Consider the following 20,263-nt stretch of genomic DNA (forward strand, 5'->3'; position numbering starts at 1 on the left):
CCTCCTTGGGGACCCCCAGACTTCTTATCAGCCTACCTAGGAATCGGCTCTCTCAGTAGGGTCACGGAGAGTCAGACACAGCTGAAGTGCCCGAGCATGCACACATGTGCCTGGCATGGTGCTAAGTGCCTTCCACATACAATGCAGTCCAGCAGCCACTGTTATTCCCACTTGACAACTGAGGAGGCTAACACTCAGTTGGTGATGGACAGGGAAGTCTGGCGTGCTGCAGTCCATAGGGTCGCAAAGAGTCAGACGTGACTGAGCGACTGAACTGAACTGAACTCGCAGGGATAGACACCTAGGACCCACTCCATTTGTCCTTTCAGTACACAGGAGCTGCCTCGCACACAGAGAGGCAGACCCTGAGTTTGCCTGGGACATAGCCACCGGGAAAGGACTAGGCTTCCTGACTTCTCCCGTCTCTAGTACAAATGCTTGTGAGTCTTGAGTTGGTCACAGGAGTCCATTGTCAGGAGGCAGCTCTGCAGACTGGTTTCTGGATGACAGCTTGACTGAGAGATGTACTGGTTGGTGACTGAGCACCTGTGAGTCAATGTGAGGTACAAACCAGGTCCTTGGCATCTGCCCTGACTTGGCTTGTTAGTGATCAAGAATGTGCCATCCCAGATGGGGGCCAGGGGTCCCAGGAGAGATGGGGTCGTCCTGCACACAGATGGTGCCAGAGGTCTACACCTTCTGTGGGCGGCAGAGGTGGAACCTAACAGCCAGCTCTGGTCCAGGTGGCTTGACTTACTAATCACCTGAGCACCAGAGGAGTTGGAGGCTGACTGAACCCCTCAGCATGGGGCTCTGTGCTCCTGTCTTGGGGGCGGTCCCTGAGAGGACTTGGCTCTGGGTCCTGGCCTTAAAAGGCTTAGGCTTGTGTGGATACAGGTTGCATCCAAGAGTAATCACAAGACAAGAATCACTGCTAAGAGATGCTCAGAGGGACACATACCCTGCTCTGAATGTTCTGCAGAAGGAGAGCTAATTTCCAGCTGAGGTGAGGGAGGGGGTGTGAGAGAAGACTTTGTGGAGAAGTTATTTTTGATTAGAAATTCTGCTCTTTTGCTCACTTGTGGGCAGAGGTGGTGAGTGGGACACTCGCCTGAGTGGCTGAGAACAGGTTCTGCCCTTTCTGGCCGTGGTACCCAGGTCAACGCTATCCCCTGAGCCTCTGCCTCCTCATCTTCACGAGGCAGCACGATGTCTCGGTATCAGAATGGACTCTGGTGTCAGATTTCTCGGGTTCACATTCTGCCACTCTCAGCCATGTGTGCCTGTGGGCAAGTCATTTGAGGTAGCTGGGCCTCAGTTTTCCTATCTCTAAAATGGGGATAACCATATATTCCATGAAGGGTTGTTGTGACGACTGAATGAAATAATAAATGTAGAATGTTTAGAATAGTGTCTGGTACACAACTTGTGTTCCACATACAGCTACAATTGTTAGTGTTGTCAGGATAGATTAGGGTGAGCAAAGCTTGGCACAAAGTATGCCCTGACTTCAAGAAGTTGTTCTTGTTATTATTAAAGTGCAGGTGAAATACAGAATTAGAAATGAAGAGGAGGGCCTCCCAGGGAGTAGGAACAGTGTCAGCAAAGCAGGAGGCAGGAATGTGCAATGTATGAAGGAGGAACAAAAAAATAATCTAATTCGAGCCGTCAGGAGATAAAGGATGAATTTTTTTTGCTGGTTTCTCAGCTTCCCGTGGACCCTGAGAATCCATTAAAAAGGCCAATTTCCATCAGCAGATGTCCCTGGCTTTCTTTTGCATGTTCTTCTGGATGCAGGCTTCCAGGAGCATCAGTTCCCTGTCTCCCCAAGGATGGGTCTCCAGGGGAGGTTCTGCTTCCCCCTGGTGCTCCTGCTGGGCTCTGTGCTCTTGGTGACCTCGGCCCCAGCCACTCTCGAGTCTTCCGGATGCAGCGAGAAGGAGCAACAGGTTACCGTCAGCCACACCTACAAGATCGACGTGCCCAAGTCTGCCTTGGTCCAGGTGGAGGCTGACCCCCAGCCCCTTCGTGGTGATGGAACCTCGCTCCTGGCCCCAGAGGAGACCGAGGAACAGAATATCGTCTTCAGGCACAACATCCGCCTGCAAACGCCACAGAAGGACTGTGAGCTGGCAGGCAGCGTGCGGGACCTCCTGGCCCGGGTGAAGAAGCTGGAGGAGGAGATGGCGGAGGTGAAGGAGCGGTGCAGCGCAGAGCGCTGCTGCCCGGGAGCCGCTGGTGAGCGCACCACCTGGTATCCATTCAACAAACTCTGAATGAGCACCTCAGGTGTTCTACCAGGCTCGTGAGCACCCTGCCTCTCACTCTGGGTTTTCTCTAAGGGGGATGTTATCTGGTACTAGCTCTAGGGGTTATCTTCAAGCCTGAGCAGGGAGGGACCAGCAACTCTTAAAGTGAGTCTGGACTGTTGGGTCAGTGCTTTCAGAAGAGACTGCTTCTGGGCGCCGGTTTACCTGTGGATCCAACCTCTATTTCCCTTTATAAGGGAAAGCCACAGGTTGACGAGGAAAGAAGACTGACGGCTTGGAGCTAGACAGGATTGGGTTCAAATCTCAGTCCTGCCATTCTTCACTGTGTGACTTTGGGCAAATTCCTCATTTCCTCAACTGTCCGTTGAGGAGAGTTCTATCAGCTAGTCTAGTTCTGAGAACTATAGATGATGTACAGAAGATTTCTTGGCCCATTATTCAGCAAACTGTTCGTTAGTAATGAAGTACTACAATTTGACTTTACAAATAGTGAGCACTTCCATCACATTTTTTTTTCAACATAAACTGCTCATATTATTTTCCAAAGAATAATAATCAGTGATACTTTGGCATACATTTTAATGCTGGAAGAAATTGCTACCATTAAGAGCGCCTCCTATAGGCCAGACGCAGAACTAGACACGGAGGACGCTGCGGGCGAATAAAATGGCAATAAAAGAGCATAGAATTGTCCCTGAGCAATTTCAAACTTTTGACCAAACGTCAAAAGTTTTTACGAAGGAAAGAGGATGTTCTGGGAATCAGGAGCTGGGGCTGGTGAGCAGACCAGGAGGACTGGCCCACCCTCCAACTGCCTCTTGCTGTCTGGGATTAGAGAAGGGAGCCTGGTTAACCCTTCTCCCATCTGTTATCCCCATAATGAGACCGGGCTGTTTTATAGCTTCTGCAGATCCACCTTTCAGGCTTCAACTTCAGCTCATTTCCTAAGGACTCAGACTTGCTAGGTCCAGCTCCTCCAATGAAGACAAACTCCCACCCAGCCTAACTCTCTCCTGCCCACCCCAGGAGCTCTGCCCCTTAGTATAACCTGGCCCACTGATACCTAGGTTGGAGCATTTAAGGCGCTTTCATAGAAAAGTACTAAATAATTAGCCTCTTTTATGGGTTGGTGGTGGGGGAACCAAGTGAAGTCACAGGAGTGCTTGGTATGGAAAGGGAAGGGCTAGGGTGGTACCTATGACTTTTCAGGCATAAAGTGTAGATTTCGCAGGTTCAAGTCTGGCCCATGGTGGAAAGGGCAGGCTCCTAGTCTTCCCTTATAGACCCTACCTTCCTCTACAGAAGGAGTCATGCAGAATTCTGAAATCGTCTGCTCTCAGGGTCCCCAGGGATGGAAATTCCCCATTCACAAGCCCTCCAGGCCCCGCTGACTGTTTCCCTCTCTCTTGGGTAGGTCTAAGCCGCCACTGCAGTGGCCACGGGACCTTTTCCCTGGACACGTGCAGCTGCCACTGCGAGCATGGCTGGGAGGGCGCCGACTGCGAGCGGCTCGCCTGTCCCGGTGCCTGCAGTGGCCACGGGCGCTGCGTGGATGGCCGCTGCGTGTGTGAGCCGCCCTACGTGGGCGCCGACTGTGCCTACCCCGCCTGCCCTGAGAACTGCAGCGGGCACGGCGAATGCGTGCGTGGCGTCTGCCAGTGCCATGAGGATTTCATATCGGAGGACTGCAGCGAGCGGCGCTGCCCCGGCGACTGCAGCGGCCACGGCTTCTGTGACACGGGCGAGTGTTACTGCGAGGAGGGCTTCACCGGCCTCGACTGCGCCCAGGGTGAGAGTGGAGATGCGCCTGGGCCTGCCTCTCTTCTGACCCGGCCCCCATGGTCCAGGCACCCTTTAACCATAGTTTACATTTTGTCCTAAGTAGGGCACCCCACCTTTATTTAGTCTACTCCAGAATCCCATGGGGAGAAGGCAATGGCAACCCACTCCAGTACTCTTGCCTGGAAAATCCCATGGACGGAGGAGCCTGGTAGGCTGCAGTCCATGGGGTTGCTAAGAGTCAGACACGACACAGCGACTTCACTTTGACTTTTCACTTTCATGCATTGGAGGAGGAAATGGCAACCCACTCCAGTGTTCTTGTCTGGAGAATCCCATGGACAGAGGAGCCTGGTGGGCTGCCGTCTCTGGGGTCGAACAGAGTCGGACACAACTGAAGCGACTTAGCAGCAGCAGCAGCAGCAGCAGGAGTCTTAGGTGATCTAGTATGTGTGTGTGTGTAGGTGTTACTGAATGAAGTCTTGTAGACCCTGCTCCGGCCCTGGCCCTGCTGAGGATCTCTGCCTGGCTGGGGGAGGGTTGCAGTTCTAGCTGCCAATAACAAAACCTAAGCTGAGATCCCTACAGCACAAGCTTTATTCAGCGGTCAAAGAATGGAGAAGCGGGAACTAAGTGCACAGGTCAAATTCTGGCCCACCTAGCAAGAGAGGTTTAATTTTGAAGAGGAAAAACAAAGGAAGGAGGAGTGAAGTTAATGATGGCGAGCTGTGTACATTAGTCTACCTGAGAAGGAACAGTGCTTTTTCAAAGGAGTGGGGTGCCACTCTCTTTTTATCATTTTTTTGACTCCTAATGTCCCAGTCAAGGCTGCTGGTAGGCATGTCCTTTAATATGCCACTATAGAAATTCAGGGTAGAGTGAGACTCAGGGTCTGCTGGAGGTCATATTCACCATCTTGGTCCCAGCTGGTTCTCTCTCCCTCTTTTTTTTTGTACCTTTCTTTCTCATCTCTGGATTGTTTAAAGATTAATGTTAACTTTTGCTAAAGGCATAGGTTGAATGGTTTTGAACTAAGACTTGGAGCATCACTGGCAACATAAGCGGTCAATATTAACTTCTAACTAGATAGTAACTTCTGGGGGTCCACCATGGTGCCTTACCCAGGCTGTGTATCCTCCACACCCACCTTCATAGTGTTAAGCAGTGGATTGGCCATAAAGTTCATTTGGGTTTGTCCAGGTACTATGATTTGGCCAACCCAATATAAAGTAGGTGCTCAAGGAATATGTTTTGGCTATGGATCCCCACCCCTGTTCCCTCACTGTCTCCACCCCTGTTCCTGTTCTGTGTGCAGTGGTCGCCCCCCAGGGACTGCAGCTGCTCAAGAGCACGGAGGATTCCCTGCTGGTGAGCTGGGAGCCCTCCAGCCAGGTGGACCACTACCTCCTCAGCTACTACCCACTGGGAAAGGAGCTCTCTGTGAAGCAGATCAAAGTGCCCAAGGAGCAGCACCGCTACGAGATCCTTGGTTTGCTGCCTGGAACCAAGTACATTGTGACCCTGCGCAACGTGAAGAAAGACATTTCCAGCAGCCCACAGCATTTACTGGCCACCACAGGTGAGGAAGCAGCCAGGTTTCCCAGGAGAGGTCCTGCTCTATACATCTTTTTCCATTGTCCCCACAAGTACCATTCTACTACTCAGGCCATTACTCTGGTTTGGAGTTTGTAAAACACAGCTGCTGCAATCCTAGGTTCTGAGGAAAAGTCTCCATTCTTATTCCGCTCGCACTGCTCCTCCAAGCCAGTGATGGAGCCTGCTGGATTGGGAATTACAGGCTGTTCTCCATTTCCTGAGATTGTTATTCATCAGTTGCTCAGTTGAGTCTGACTCTTAGCAACCCCATGGACTGCAGCACACCAGGCTTCCCTGTCCTTCACCATCTACCAGAGTTTGCTCAAGTTCATGTCCCTTGACTTGATGATGCCATCCAACCATCTCATCCTCTGCCATCCTCTTCTCCTCCTGCCCTCAATCTTTCCCAGCATCAGGGTCTTTTCCAGTGAGTCAGCTTTTCATATCAGGTGGCCAGAGTAATGGAGCTTCAGCTTCAGCATCAGCCCTTCCAATGAATATTCAGGATTGATTTCCTTTAGGATTGACTGGTCTGATCTTGCTGTCCAAGGGACTCTCAAGAGTCTTCTCTGCTTACCCTGGCACCCATGTACAAGCAGCCATGGAGGACACCTGCATCCTCACGCCCTCACTGAGCCTCTGAACAAGGTCAAGTTCGTATGATTGGGGGTCTGCTGAGGCCACCTGTATCAGTTAGATTCATCTTAGCAGGAAAGAGAGGGAACAAATGGGGCAGCTTAGAAAGTTTAGTGAAGAGGTTATTTATAAAGGTATAGGTAGGGTTTGGATGATGAAATACTCCAGGACTAGCGTCAGTGGGGATCCACCCCAGTCTGAAGGGACAGGGGATGGAAGTTGGTACTGGAACCCAGAAAGAGCTTTAGGAGATGGCTGCCTGTTCCTTTGGTAGAGGAACACAGGTAGTCCACTGTGTCCTCATCAGGAGGCAGTGAAGGAGAACAGTTGCCCAAACTCTCTGTCTGCCCTCTGGTCTTCTGGTGACTCTCACTGACTGCACATGACCAGAAATCAGAGGGCCAGGGAACCCAGCTAATACATTTCATAGAGGTCATAATCTGGGATACAGAACAGGAAGGCAGATGGATCTGGAGGGACAGAATCTCTAGGGCACCACTAAATGCTACCAAGATGTTTGTAAGGACAAGCATCACTGCTTATTCTTTAGAAATTATTCATTCCTATGAAAGTACCTGAGACAGCCTAGATCTTCAAGGGTTCAAATTCATTCCTTTTCTCAGCATACTTTATTGAACATTTACTTGAACATTGCCAGGCACTGTCCTGGGCTTCCCTTGTGGCTCAACTGGTAAAGAATCTGCCTGCAATGTGGGAGACCTGGGTTTGATCCCTGGTTTGGGAAGATCCCCTGGAGAAGGGAAAGGCTACCCACTCCAGTATTCTGGCCTGGAGAATTCCATGAAGTCTAGGGTCCATAGTCCATGGGGTTGCAAAGAGTTGGACATGACTGAATGACTTGAAAAAAACAAAAAGGCACTGTTCTAGGTGTGATAAAATGAGCTGCCTCTATTTTTCCCTAAACTCTCAAGGAAAGTCCAGGGAGATCCAGGTGGATGGGCCTTTGGAATGCAGTGTCTTTGCAGAAATATCTGGCTGCCTGTCCATTTTGGTGGTAAGAATAGAAAAGGGTAGGGGTAGCTCAGTGTTTGAAAGAGCGTGAAGGACTTATCCTCTTTGGGAGGACAGTTTGTGATTGCCGTCGTCAATGCCCTCTAGCCAAAGACCTCTCAGAACAGCCCTGTAGTTGAACAAGTTGGGTTTATTGACTGTTGCCTCACAGAAGTGCACACAACGAGGGACTGTGGGTGTCTCAGGAAGACAGCGTTTGAGGGGTCTGGGGTAGGATTTGGGCTTGTATTCGGTGATCTGAGAGAAGGGTTAGGGAAGCAGGGATTTACTTTCGATTGCATATTGTCATGAACTGGGGATAATCCTGTGATTGGTATCTTCGTGAATCTTATCTAGAAAGAGGGCAGACTAGAGGGAGACTAAAGCTGTCATTGGTTTAAAAAAAGGGAGGGGGAATAGTCACTCATATTAGTCAGAAGGGAGGGTGTTTAGTCATTTTTGTGATTTGGACAATGTTCATGTTTTGCCTATGTGTGGACGTGATCTTGGAATGGTCTTGTTTCATCTTAATTTGTCTGCTGCTGATGTCCTGTGAACTGGATTTTATTTATTTAGGCTGCTCCCAGTCTTGGTTGTGGCACTAAAGGATCTTCGTTGTGGCATACATGTGGGATCTAGTTTCCTGACAAGGGATGGAACCTGGGCCCCTGCATTGGGAGCACAGTTTTACCCACTGAACCACCAGGGAAGTCCCTGTGAAATTGTGTATGTTCAATGGGAGAACACAGAGGCCCACCTGTGAGAGTCAAGCCAGCCCCCTGCTGTTGGGCTGCTTTTCTCTTTCTGTTTTTGTCTGACTGCCCCTGTCTTCAGCCAGGACAGTGCCCACAGTCTCTCAGTGAAGAGCAGAGACATCTGCTCTGACAGTTCTGAAAGTCTTAGCAACCCCTCCTGGTCTCTTGCCCTGGGGACTTGTAAACTCCTGCAAAGACGACTAATCCTGCAAAGTCGTCTAATCCAATTCAAGTGAAACCCTTTCTGGTTTGTTCCTCTGGGGAACCTCAGCCTGAGAGACACTTATCCCCATGCTCACCTTGCGCTCTTTCATGAAGTTCCTGCTTTTTCACTTGTGAGCCACGTGGTGCCCCTTCTGTAACCCTTGGGTCTTTTCATTATTCACCTCTTGACCTGTTGTTCCCTCAAAGAATTGCCATCTTTGAGGGAAGAACCTGGAGGCTGGCAGGTGAAAGGCAGAGCTTGAGAGGGAGTGCTTCAGGGAAAAGGCTCCGTGAAGCTCTTTATCCATAACAGAGAGATTCAGAAACACTTAGAGCCACAGGCCTTGAGATTTTGCCCCTTGACCGATGCACAAATTCTCTGTTCTTTGTCCTTGACAAGGGGTTAGTCAGCCTGCTGGGAACACCTTCAGAACCAAGGCATAGGAGGTGAGGAGAGGGGTGAGGCTGAGAGTCTAGGGCTTGGCTTTCCTGTTCCAAACTTCAGACCAGCTGACACTGGCCTGGGATGTGGCCATTGGAATTCAAAGCACTCCCAGAGACCCCAGACCCCTCTCCAACACCAGCACCCAAAAGTCCTTCCCACAGAGCCACACCAGCAATCCGTTCCTTGGTAACAGGCATCATATTTTCATTTTCTTTTGAGTGGATGGGTGAACATTTAGCCATTAATACTTCGTGTGGCAGTAGTATGGTTTAGTTCCTCAGTCGTGTCCAACTCTTGCAACCCCATGGACTGTAACCTGCTTAGCTCCTCTGTCCATGGAATTTCCCAGGCAAGAATACTGGAGTGGGTGTCCTATTTCCTTCTCCAGGGGATCTTCCCAACCCAGGGATTGAACTCCAGTCTCCTGCATTGCACTGGAGAAGGAAATGGCCATCCACTCTGTATTCTTGCCTGGAAAATCCCATGGACAGAGGAGCCTGATGGGCTATAGTCCATGGAGTTGCAAAGAGTCAGACACAACTTAACAACTGAACTCCTGCATTGCAGGTGGATTCTTTACTGACTGAGCCAGCAGGGCATGAAGAACTATGCACAGTTACTTTCTTCCTTCACGGGATCAATAGGTAGAGCTGCTGAGGATATCAGGTATCTGGGAGAGGTGCTAAAATTTGGTAGAAGGTGCAGGAAGAATCCTTCAAAGGACCAAGCTAAAATTCTGCTACTTTACAGTTTTGCCTAGGGGTAAATCTTACAGGAGAATTTGAGGAAGGGGAAGCAACTGTAATTTGGGAGACAAGGAAGGAGCTGGTTGTATTACCAGTGTTGCATTCCAAGAAATTTGAAATATATTTCCCAAACTCTACATGGCCTTGAGGGTCTTGTCTCTCAAGGGGCTGCATCTCTGAAGAGCTAAAGAGTGAATGTTTGGTTCAGAGCAGTGTGACTGCCCCCAACGCCGAGAATGTTGACGGCTGGCCTCAGAGTTGAGGTTCGGGGCTTGGCCATGGCAATGTGGACGGGGAGGGTTGCTTGGCATCTGATGGGCTAGGATAGGGAAGAAGTTTTCCTGGAAGAAAGTCTGTCCTCCATAGACAGTGTGAAAACCAACAGTTATGTGCTGCTTTGGAAGTTCTAGAACACATTTTAAGGACATGTCCTGGGGCTGCAGCCTCCATTCAGAGTGTCAAGAAAGGGAGCTGACCTGGTAGCCAACGGCCTGTTACAGACGGGGAGCCCTGGTCTTCACCGCTTTCTCTTGCCCTCCCTGACCCCTGCACTAGATCTTGCTGTGCCTGGCACTGCCTGGGTGACGGATGAGACGGAGAACTCCCTTGACGTGGAATGGGAGAACCCCCTGACCGAGGTGGACTACTACAAGTTGCAGTATGGCCCCCTGACAGGGCAGGAGGTGGCCGAGGTCACCGTGCCCAAGAGCGGTGACCCCAAGAGCCGATATGACATCACGGGTAAGAGCCAGCACTGGGGATGTGAGATGCTTGGTGTGGATGCTGAGGTGGGGACGGTGTGAGCAGTGGGGACCAGCAGCTGCAGCGCTGTGCACAGAGGATTCTGAGGCCTCGAGAATCACCTGAACCCTGACTCCAGGAGCTCACAGAGGTGAGCCCACTCTGAGGGGCCTGAAGACTCTGCTCCAGCATCCCAGGGCTGACTCCAGGATCTTGGAGCACCCAGGTCGCAGATTACACATCTGAAATGTTCTTCCAAGTCAGCTAACCCCTTGGAAGCCTCTGTGTCTCAGAGGGGATTTGTTGGCAGACAGGCTTTCTTTTTGGAAGAACGGAGTGTGTGTGTATGTGTGTGTGTGTGTGTGTGTGTGTGTGTGTGTGTGGTGTGGGAGAGAGAGAGACATTGAGAAATTGATTGAACTTGGTTTGTTCAGCATCATATGTGGAAGGAGTTGAGCTAGGCGGCCAGGAGTGGGGCATTCCTCATCCCAGGTGACTGAGCAAATACTGGAAGACTGGAAATCAGATGGCTGCAAACACAACGGGGCCACACAGGGCTGGGTAATGTTTTGTGGCACCTGAGGTTTGCACAGTTTTCAGGACCCTCTTTAAGAAAAGTAGCACATAAGCATGAATGCCCGCGCACATGGCCTTGGAAGGGGCTGGTGCAAGTGAGGGGCCCTGAGGTTTACCAGCTCCTTGGTACGTCCTCCTCTGGGGCTTTGTCCTGCCTTCCACCCTCTGATTTCTGTCTTGAGAGGTCATCTTGGGGTTCTCAATGTTTTGTGCCTCATACATGCTACCATTTGCCTGCATTTTGTCACCAAAGTCTGAATTTTTGTGCCACAAGGAACAAGCATTCAGGTGGCGGCTACAGAGAAACAACAAAAATTAAGAACAAAAAAGAAACAGAAAAGGCCAAGTAGAGTGAAGACAAAAAGAAAATAAAGAGGAAGAAGTTAAGTGAATTATTACAATAGGAAGGAAAGAAACTTTTGAGGGAAAATGATTGTCGGGAGCAGAAAAACATTTGGGCTATAAATACAGTTGGGAAATGTGTGCTTAATGGCCCAAGGAAGAAACCAGAGCCTCATCAGATTCATCTCATCCATCTGGCCCGTAAGCTCCTCAGTGATGCCTCATGTTCCACTGGACCTGCAGCTCTTTAGCTGCCTTAGGTAGATTGTAGTCTTGAGGGGAGACGCACAGCCTCACCCTTCGCTCTGCCGAATCCCCGGAAGAGCAGTGCCGGGGCTCCAGGGTCCAGAGCCCGTTCTCAACCCGGCACTGGCTGCTTGTTTCCAGGTCTGCAGCCGGGGACGGAATATAAGATCACAGTCATCCCCATGAGGGGAGACCTCGAGGGCAAGCCGATTCTTCTGAATGGCAGGACAGGTAAGAACCGCGTGGAGGCACTGTGAATGCATCCTGTGCTCTCATTCTGCTATATTCTTGGCTGACTCCTCTTTGGATAAAAACTCTGTACTTCTGTGTATAGAGACAGCCAGTCTCTCTGTGTACTGACATTTCTGGCGGAGGAGTGCGGGGCAGGAGAGGGGAAGCAAACTTGTTCTATCTCACATTTTTCTTGCTGTTGAAAATCTCCACCTGGCTCTTGGAGTCAAGGGGATAGGCCGTTTCCAACACCTTTCTGCTTATTTTAATAGCTTCAATCACTGACTTCTTTCCAAGGCATTTATTATCTTGGACTTAGGCACACGGCTCCACAGTACCCAAGACAGGTGATTTATAACTTTTTGCTTGTCATTTCGGTGTTTTTTCATGACAAACACACTCAGGGAGTTTGCTTTAAAATGTCAAGGGATATTAAAGACTTTCGCAGGGGAGTAGCAATAGATTTAGAATCTGTGGATTAAGAAAATATATGATGACAAATGTTGCTCTGAATCAGTAATATTTGACAGTAAGTTTGTAATTTATTAATCAGAAAAGAATTTGAAATCATGGTAGTTTTATATGCAAGATGTCCTATGTAATTTTTAGTTTTTAGACAGTGCTTGAGCCCGTATTGAATTGTGAGCCTCGTGCAAACACTCTGTGCTCCTGCCAAGTCATGTTGGGAGGCTGTGAGCTTGATGCCGCTGGGTAAAGGCTAATCCTTGGAGCCGGCAAAGAAGGGATATTTGAATTGGAGACTTTCTTGAAAAGTTTTGTAGTTCTTTTCAATTCAGTCCTGGCAGTAGCTGGTTGGGGTGGTGAGAATAAGAGTGAGATGGTGCAAGAATTGAATTCACTGTTTCAGTTGCCTAACAGATTGCATAGCTGGGATGTGAAAGAATTATATAGTTGGGCGATCATAAAGAATAAAATATACATTAATTTTTAACCATACAGTGTATACTGTACAGCCTGCATGAACGGTGGACTAGTGAATCACCATCAGTGAGCTGGAAAATGGCAGGACTTTCCTTGCTTCTAGAGGCTTTTTCTTTAGCTGTGAATTAATTGAGAGCTTACCATGCCCCAGGCATTATACTAACTGTGCACTGCTCATGAATTATCTCATTTAGTTCTGATTATGATCCTGTGTGGTAGGTCTTATTATTATTTCTAAGTCACATATGAGACAGCTGAGGCTTAGAGAAATTAAGCTTAAGATTGCCCAGCTTGGAAGTGACAGGGCTGGGTCTGGAAGCCCGGATGTCCACTTTGGTGAACGCAAAACTAAAAGGGCACCTACATTTATTTCCCTGTTCATTGTGAAATTGAAAGTTTCTGTCATTCAGTCGTGTCTTTTGTGACCCCATGGACTGTAGCCCACCAGGCTCCTCTGTCCGTGGAATTCTCCAGACATGAATACTGGAGTGGGTTGTCCTTCCCTTCTCCAAGGGATCTTCATGACCCAGAGATTGAACCTGGGTCTCTGGCACTGCAGGCAGATTCTCTATCGTCTGAGCCACCAGGGAATTTCTGGTTAATTTTCATACTGTTTACTCCCTGACTAAAAAAATTCTGTGACTTCTCATTGTCTTGGGTAAGATAGAGTCCTTTTATCTTGGCTTTTGTGGGCCCATCCAACCTGGGCCACTGTCGTGCCCAGAATTTCCCACCAGGAAGCTTTCCTGCAACTGGACTCTTCTTGGGGTTCCCTAACACAGAAGACTTCTCTCTACCTCGTGGGTTTGTTCATGTTGTTACCCCTGCCTGGAAAATTCTCTACTGTTATCTCTAGCTGTCAATTAAGTCAGTTCAACGAACATTAATTGCCAAGTATCATTGGGTCCTAGAGACATGGTTCCTTTAGATATATAGATGACGAGCCCTGGTCCCTGCCCTTCGAGGGCTCACAGCAGTAACATCACACATCCCTCCAGGGTCAGCCCCTACACTGGCGGCTCCACTGAGGCCTTCTAGGACCATGTTAAATGGCAACCATTTTTGCCCTTGAATTTCTAGAGCATTTAATTACAAATGGCCTTGAATTGCCAATTAAACTTTCAAGTGTATTATCCTAGCTAGAACATGAGTGTTCAAGAAATATCTTTATTGCTTATTATATTCTAAAAGCAGGATGGGATATTTTATTGGATTGCAAATAAATTTGTATTATGTGCCTTATTAACATGACCAAAAAAGACACAATAATTTCTAAGGTCAGGAAACACTCTCACACCTGGCTAGACTGTTAGTTAATTTAAGAGGGAGGGGAAGAATCTCTCTTTTCTCCAGATGTTTTGCATTCCGTGCGATGGAAAAACACACTGGAATATAAGAATGGCATATGCATGTACAGGGTGGAGCTGGCACAGTTCAGATATTTTTCATTTAACGAATCACTCAGCGGAACTCAGACCATGGAAGAGAAAGTGTTGACTGAAAAATCTTACCCTGTTAACATGCTCAAAGTGCACTGAAAAGCACTTCTAAAAACCTCAGGACCAGGTTAGCTTCTGGAGAAGCACACATCAGCCAGGCCAGTGTCTCCAGGGAGAAGTGTTCCCAAACTTCCCCATCAGACCCTCACAACTGCATCACATCAGATGACCAGAGAGGCAGGCCCCTCAGACCAGGAGAGGTGACGCTCCATCTGTAACATAGAAAGTTGGACTGCATGAGTTTCAAATTCCTTCTCTTACTTTTTTATGTTTATGATTTTGTAATAACGTCTGTAATTCATGCCTTTCCATAGTGAGTCTGAAACAAAGGACCCCTTGCTTTTTCATAATCTCACGTGTTCCCAGGCACATTGGAACATACGGTCTAGCGTATTCACTTGTTAACAATTTTCTCAGAACTTTTCCCCTGAGACTATGCTCTGAAATAAGTTTTGGCAACTCTTACTATCCTTTTCACTTGTCATTTCTTCCCAAACACAGTGCTTCATTTGAAATGGCCCAGCCCCTAAAACTTTCCTTCTCTAACTCCTTTTTGTTGCAAGATGAGCTCCCGTATCATTCAGAACTCCTGTCTCTCACAGCCACCTCACACCTACACCTTGTAGCTGAAAAATAATGAGAATCTCTAGCCTTTGAGGCCCCACTGTGTTCTAGGTACCGAGGGGCTTCATGAACATTATCTTTGGTCCTTCTACTAACATTGCAAGCATTGTTATTCCCATTTTACAGATGAGACTGTTGAGGCCTACAAAGTTTAGGAGATTCAGAGTAAAGTAGTGAATGACATTTGAGTTTAGAGTTGCTTTCCAGAAGCAAAGTTAGACGAGGACAGCAGGAAGATGGATTGATCTCTGTGAGCACATTCTCTACATATGATATCTTTTGAATAATTTTATTGCCACAATGAACAGCAGTGGAGGAGACCTGAGAAAACATAGCTACTATAGCTCTACTAAAGAGGTACTATACATCTCTCTTCAGTGAACTCACCTTCAGAACAGTAGTGTAGGCCCTGTCCCCGTCCCTGCCCTCAAGCCCATGTCTCCGTAGATTTTAGGCCCTGACTATGCCATTTTCCACATGCCAGCTAGGTGGCTCACATGTGGCTGTTGTGAATGGAGAAGGCTGTCCCTAAGCCTGTGGCCATGGGTTGGAGTGTGGACCCGTGCTGTTGAGGGTGTCAGCATAAACCCAGGACAGCTGTAACCCTACCCAACCGTGTGGGGGAATCTTGTCATAAAGTAGAAAAACCTGTCCTTACGTGCTAGAACTCCTCACTAGCCTTTTCTGTATCCCCAGTTTTGTAGATCTCTCTGAAATGGGGCTCACCTTTATTTGAGTGTGTGTGTGCTAAGTCACTTCAGTCGTGTCCGACTCTTTGCGACCCTGTGGATCACAGCCTGCCAAGCTCCTCTGTCCATGGGGTTCTCCAGGCAAGAATACTGGTATGGGTTGCCATGCCCTCCTCCAGGGGATCTTCTCGACCTAGGAATCGAACCCGCATCTCTAATGTTTCCTGGACTGGCAGGCAGGTTCTTTACCATTGGCGCCACCTAATACATGCACTCAAAAGTGAATCTCTCCTATCAAGCCTCATAACTCTTGTCTTAGATGTCCCTCACCTCCCATGGCCCCGAGAAAGTTCCCACCAGGGCTGCTAGTGTCCAGCAGGTGGGAGATTGCAGCCTGAGGAGGAAGCTGGGGCCAGGGCAGGAGGGCCCATCTCCCAGTTGAGCCACGGCTGTGATTCATCTCAGATTTGGCCAGCTGCAGCAGGCTACTAAAAGGCTTTGTTCCATGGAAAAGACTGTTTATGACCCCCATATTCATTCTTGGCAGAGAGGGAGGTCTTGGTCCTGGTAAGCTGGCTCCTTCCAGTGATGTAGTGCATTGCGGGGGGTCCTATCACTGAGGCTTTCCTCCTACATCTGTATCTTGGCATCCGATTCCCATCCTGAAATTTATCAAGGAGAGGAGCAGCTCATTAAAGAGCCTCTTAAACACTTAAGTTGTTGTTGCTGTTTTTAGGGAGTTGAGAGAAAGGGGGCGGGGAGTCCCGAGTTCCAGGCTAGCCCGGCCTCTCATTGACTTTATGAGTTTGGAGAAGTCACATGTCCTCTCTGAGTGAGGTCTCTGTAACTCTGACATGCTATGATTCTATTTTGCCTCCTACCTTCTCACTCTTCATAGCCGAGATGGCTTTTTCCTGGTTCTTCTCTGTTCCTGGGGGTGCTGGGACTGTTGTGGGGAGGAGGAGGAGCCTCAGGGCTGTGTGTCAAAATCAGGCCTTGTGCCAGAAATCTGTACTTCCCTGGATCGGTTCCCATAATCCTTGGTGGTAGCTTAGCCCTGTTCACCCAAGTGGGACAGATGCAGTCTAACACGTCTGTTTAGGACTGTCCTTAATGCACAGGCAGTGATGGAAAGACAATATTCAGTTTCTTTTTCTTTCTGTTTTTTTAGAAGAAGATTTCCTTCATCTTTCTTTTTTTTTTTTTTTTTGGACTTATCATAATTTTATTATATGTAAAGGCAAGCCTGCCCTCATTACTGTTTATGTTAAAAACATTTTATCAGAGTATAGTTGCTTTACAATGTTGTATTAGTTTCTGCTGTATAGCAAAGTGAATCAGTTATATATATGCAAAATGGTACAGATGAACCTATTTGCAAAGCAGAAATAGAGACACAGTCGTTGAGAAAAAGTGTATGGACGCCAAGCAGGGAAAGAGGAGGTGGGATGAATTGGGAGATTGGGATTGACATATATAATATACACAACTATGTATAAAATAGTAAACTAGCAAGAACCTCCTTGATGCTCTGTGGTTGTCTAGATAGAAAGGAAATCCAAAAACGAGGGGATATATGGAAACATTCATTTTCTTCTTTGAGGGTCATTCTCTAATCTTTCTGATCTCTGTTTCCCAGATATTAGAGTATTGTAGTGGCTGCCACAGAGCTAAATTGGTGTGTAATCCTATAGGTAGCCCTTTGTCTCATGCTCATTCCTTATGTGCTTTTTCTTCTCTAAGAAGAGGTGTGTTACATAAGCTCACTTTTTGCAAATGACTTATAAAACTATAGTGTTGAAAAAGCCAGGTGCCATTGATTGACCACATACTACATGCCAGGTGCCTTTCATATATTATTCTATCAAACTTGATTATAAAAACATAAGGCTTCCTCCATCTAGCCATGTGGATTTGATGGATCTTGACAGGGCTGCACACGCAGGCAGCCCTCACCCTACAACGCTGTGGGCCTGGGCTGAGGGTCCTGGCAGCCATAGTGACAAGTACTGATCTGGGGCAGGGGGAGGTGGTGAGAGGCCTGGGGGTTGTACAGATGTGGGAGAGGATGGGGGCCAGGGACTTCAAGAGGCAGGACTCTCTGGGTGTTCCCCATCCTCACTTTGCCAGTCAAAGTGTCCCCACTCCCAGTTTAGCACTGATTTCCCCAAAGTGACATATCACCATTGGAGGCTCTCTTCATATCCTCCCTGAAGGTGCAGAATCATGCTTTGCACAGAAAGGGGTAATGGGGTGAGGAGGGAGCCCTCTCCCTCAGGGTACACACTTTCTCCTGAGCATCCTCGTAGAGCCTGCTTGAGCCTCCGGAGGCCCAGGACTAGGCTCTTCTGGTGTCTGTGTTCTGAACGCACTGCCCTTTCATCCCAAGAGACCCACTTTGCCAGTGGGTGTGAGATACACCCAGCCCCAGTCTCCCAGAGGTGACAGCCTGGGACCATGTCCTCTTTCTAGTTGCCCCTCCAAGTTCCAATCCACCAGTGCTGCTGGATTTCAGGTCACAAGAAATTTTCAGATCATATTTTATTTTATTTGCAACTGATTATTATCATTTTAGCAGTGGGCTTCCCTGGTGGCTCAGATGGTAAAGAATCTGCCTGCAGTATGGGACACCCAGGTTTGATCCCTGGGTTGGAAAGATCCCCTGGAGAAGGGAATGGCAACCCACTCCAGTATTCTTGCCTGGAGAATCCCATGGACAGAGGAGCCTGGTGGGCTATGGTCCATGGGGTTGTAAAGAGTTGGACACGACTGAGCGACTAACGCTTACACTTTTTTTGCATTCTTAGTAGTAGTCATAGTTCTGTAAGAAGAGGCTGATGGGGGCCTTTCCCTGGTGGTCCAGCAGTTAAGAATCGGTCTTGCAATGCCAGGGACATGGGTTCAATCCCTGGTGGGGGAACTAAGACTTCACTTGCCTCGGAGCAACTAAGCCTGCATGTGCAACGATTGAACCCGTGCCACAACTAGAGAGTCTGCCTGAAATGCCGCGTAACACAATGAAGTTCCTGTGTGCTACAACTAAGGCTGGATGCAGCTAAACAAATAAATACTAAACAAAGAAGAAGAGGCCAATGGTAGTGGTATAAGGTGGAAATTTGTAGTCTTAGGTAGATGGGACTGGATTCAAATCTTGACTCTACCAGTTACCAGTTAATAAGTCCAAAAGCAAACCTTTGGTCCTATTCCTCTCCTCAGCCTCTTCTGGAGACTCTACCCTCCCTCATATCTCCCCATCTCTTGTGTTTCCTGCCTAGAAGAAGTTCCTTTAGCATTTGTTGTAATACCAGTACCAAAGATCTCCCCATCTCTGTAAATGTCGCCACTTTCTGCAAATTGCTCAAGACCCAAACCAACAAGTCATTATAGTCATGTCAAATTCCCGAGCAGACTCTGGCAGCTCTGTCTTTGCAGTCTCCCCAGTCCTCTTTCATCTGCCACAATTGTCCATGTTCCTGTCATCTCACACATTAACTGTTGTAGCGGCCTCCTAGGGGACTCCGCTCTTGACCTGCGATAGTCTGTACTCTCTCCAGCAGCCAGAGGGGTCCTTTTATAACATGTCAGATCATACTATTCTGTGAGCCACCGCCCGCCTCTGCCACCCCCAGAAGCTTCTCATCTCATTCTGTGCAAAAGCCAAGTTGTTACAATGACTTTCAAAGGCATCCCCTTGCCTCCTTAGCCTCACTTTCAGCCACTCAACCCCCTCACCTACTCTGTCCTGATGCCCTGGCCTACTGCTGTTCCCCGAATACATGGAGCAGGGCCTTTGAGCTCGCAGCTATCTTTGCCTGAAGTGAGGTCTCCCAGATTGTCCATGGCCCGATGCCTCATTCCACTTTGCTCTTTGCTCAGATGTTACCTTCTCACTGGCCTTCCTTCTAAAATCCCAAGTGTCTTTCTTCTCTCACTTTCTAATTCCTTTACCTTGCCCTATTGGGCTTCCTAACACTATCCCCACTTGTTTATTGTTTGGCTCTTCCAAGAGAATGTAAGCTCCCTGGTTGAGGGTCTTTTTTCTCTTCATTGCTTATATTAGTTTCCCAGGGCTGCTATAACCAAGTACCAAAACCTGAGTGGCTTAAAACAAATTGAGTGTCTCTTGGTTGTGGAGGCTGGAAGTCTGAAATCAAGGTGTCAGCAGGGCCACATTTTCTCCGACAGCTCAAGGGGAGGATCCTTTCTTGTCCCTTCCAGCCTCTGGGGTTTGTTGGCAATCTTTGTGTTTTGTTTTGTTTTTTTTTAACTTTTTTGTTTGTATTGGAGTACAGTCTATCAACAATATTGTGATAGTTTCAGGTGGACAACAGGGGGACTCAGCCGTACACATACACGTATCCATTCTCCCCCGAACTCTCTTCCCATTCAGGCTGCCACATAACATTGAGCAGAGTTCCCTGTGCTATACAGTAGGTCCTTGTTGGTTATCCATTTTAAATATAGCCGTGTGTACATGTCCATCCCAAACTCCCTAACTATCCCTTCCCCCCATCCTTCCCTCTGGCAACCGTAAGTTTGCTCTCTAAGTCTGGGAATCTGTTTTTGTTTTGTAAATAAGTTCATTTGTATCATGGCTTTTTAGGATTCCATTATATAAGGGATATCATATGATGTTTCTCTTTCTCTGACTTACTGAGAAGTCATTCTTTAGGTTCAGCCATGTTGCTGCAAATAGCATTATTTCATTCTTTTTACTGGCTGAGTAGTGTTCCATTGTGTGTGTGTATATGGATACATACTAATATATATCTTCTCTACCCGTTCCTCCGTTGATGGACCTTTAGGCTGCTTCCGTGTCTTGGCTCTTGTGAACAATGCTGCAGTGAACACTGGGGTGCCTGTTCACATGCCTGTCTCCTCCTTGAGTGTCTTCATCTTGTCTTCCATTTGAATGTGTCTGTGTCCAAATT

The 20,263-nt window shown here is 48.1% G+C and overlaps 1 protein-coding gene across 5 annotated transcripts in view; it reads left to right on the top strand.

Annotated features, from left to right (window-relative positions):
• Nucleotides 1–20,263, top strand: part of TNN (tenascin N) — a 72,499-nt gene that overhangs the window by 9,924 nt on the left and 42,312 nt on the right. For all 5 annotated transcript variants that reach the window (XM_027565395.1, XM_027565397.1, XM_027565399.1 and 2 more), the window contains 5 exons: nucleotides 1,798–2,238; nucleotides 3,685–4,059; nucleotides 5,365–5,628; nucleotides 9,998–10,183; nucleotides 11,489–11,578. In XM_027565395.1, the coding sequence (XP_027421196.1) occupies nucleotides 1,833–2,238; nucleotides 3,685–4,059; nucleotides 5,365–5,628; nucleotides 9,998–10,183; nucleotides 11,489–11,578 (1,321 nt within the window). In that variant the 5' untranslated portion in view covers nucleotides 1,798–1,832. The remainder of the gene's footprint in view (nucleotides 1–1,797; nucleotides 2,239–3,684; nucleotides 4,060–5,364; nucleotides 5,629–9,997; nucleotides 10,184–11,488; nucleotides 11,579–20,263) is intronic.

The sequence above is a fragment of the Bos indicus x Bos taurus genome, chromosome 16, assembly GCF_003369695.1.
Source record: "Bos indicus x Bos taurus breed Angus x Brahman F1 hybrid chromosome 16, Bos_hybrid_MaternalHap_v2.0, whole genome shotgun sequence".
NCBI lineage: Eukaryota > Metazoa > Chordata > Mammalia > Artiodactyla > Bovidae > Bos > Bos indicus x Bos taurus.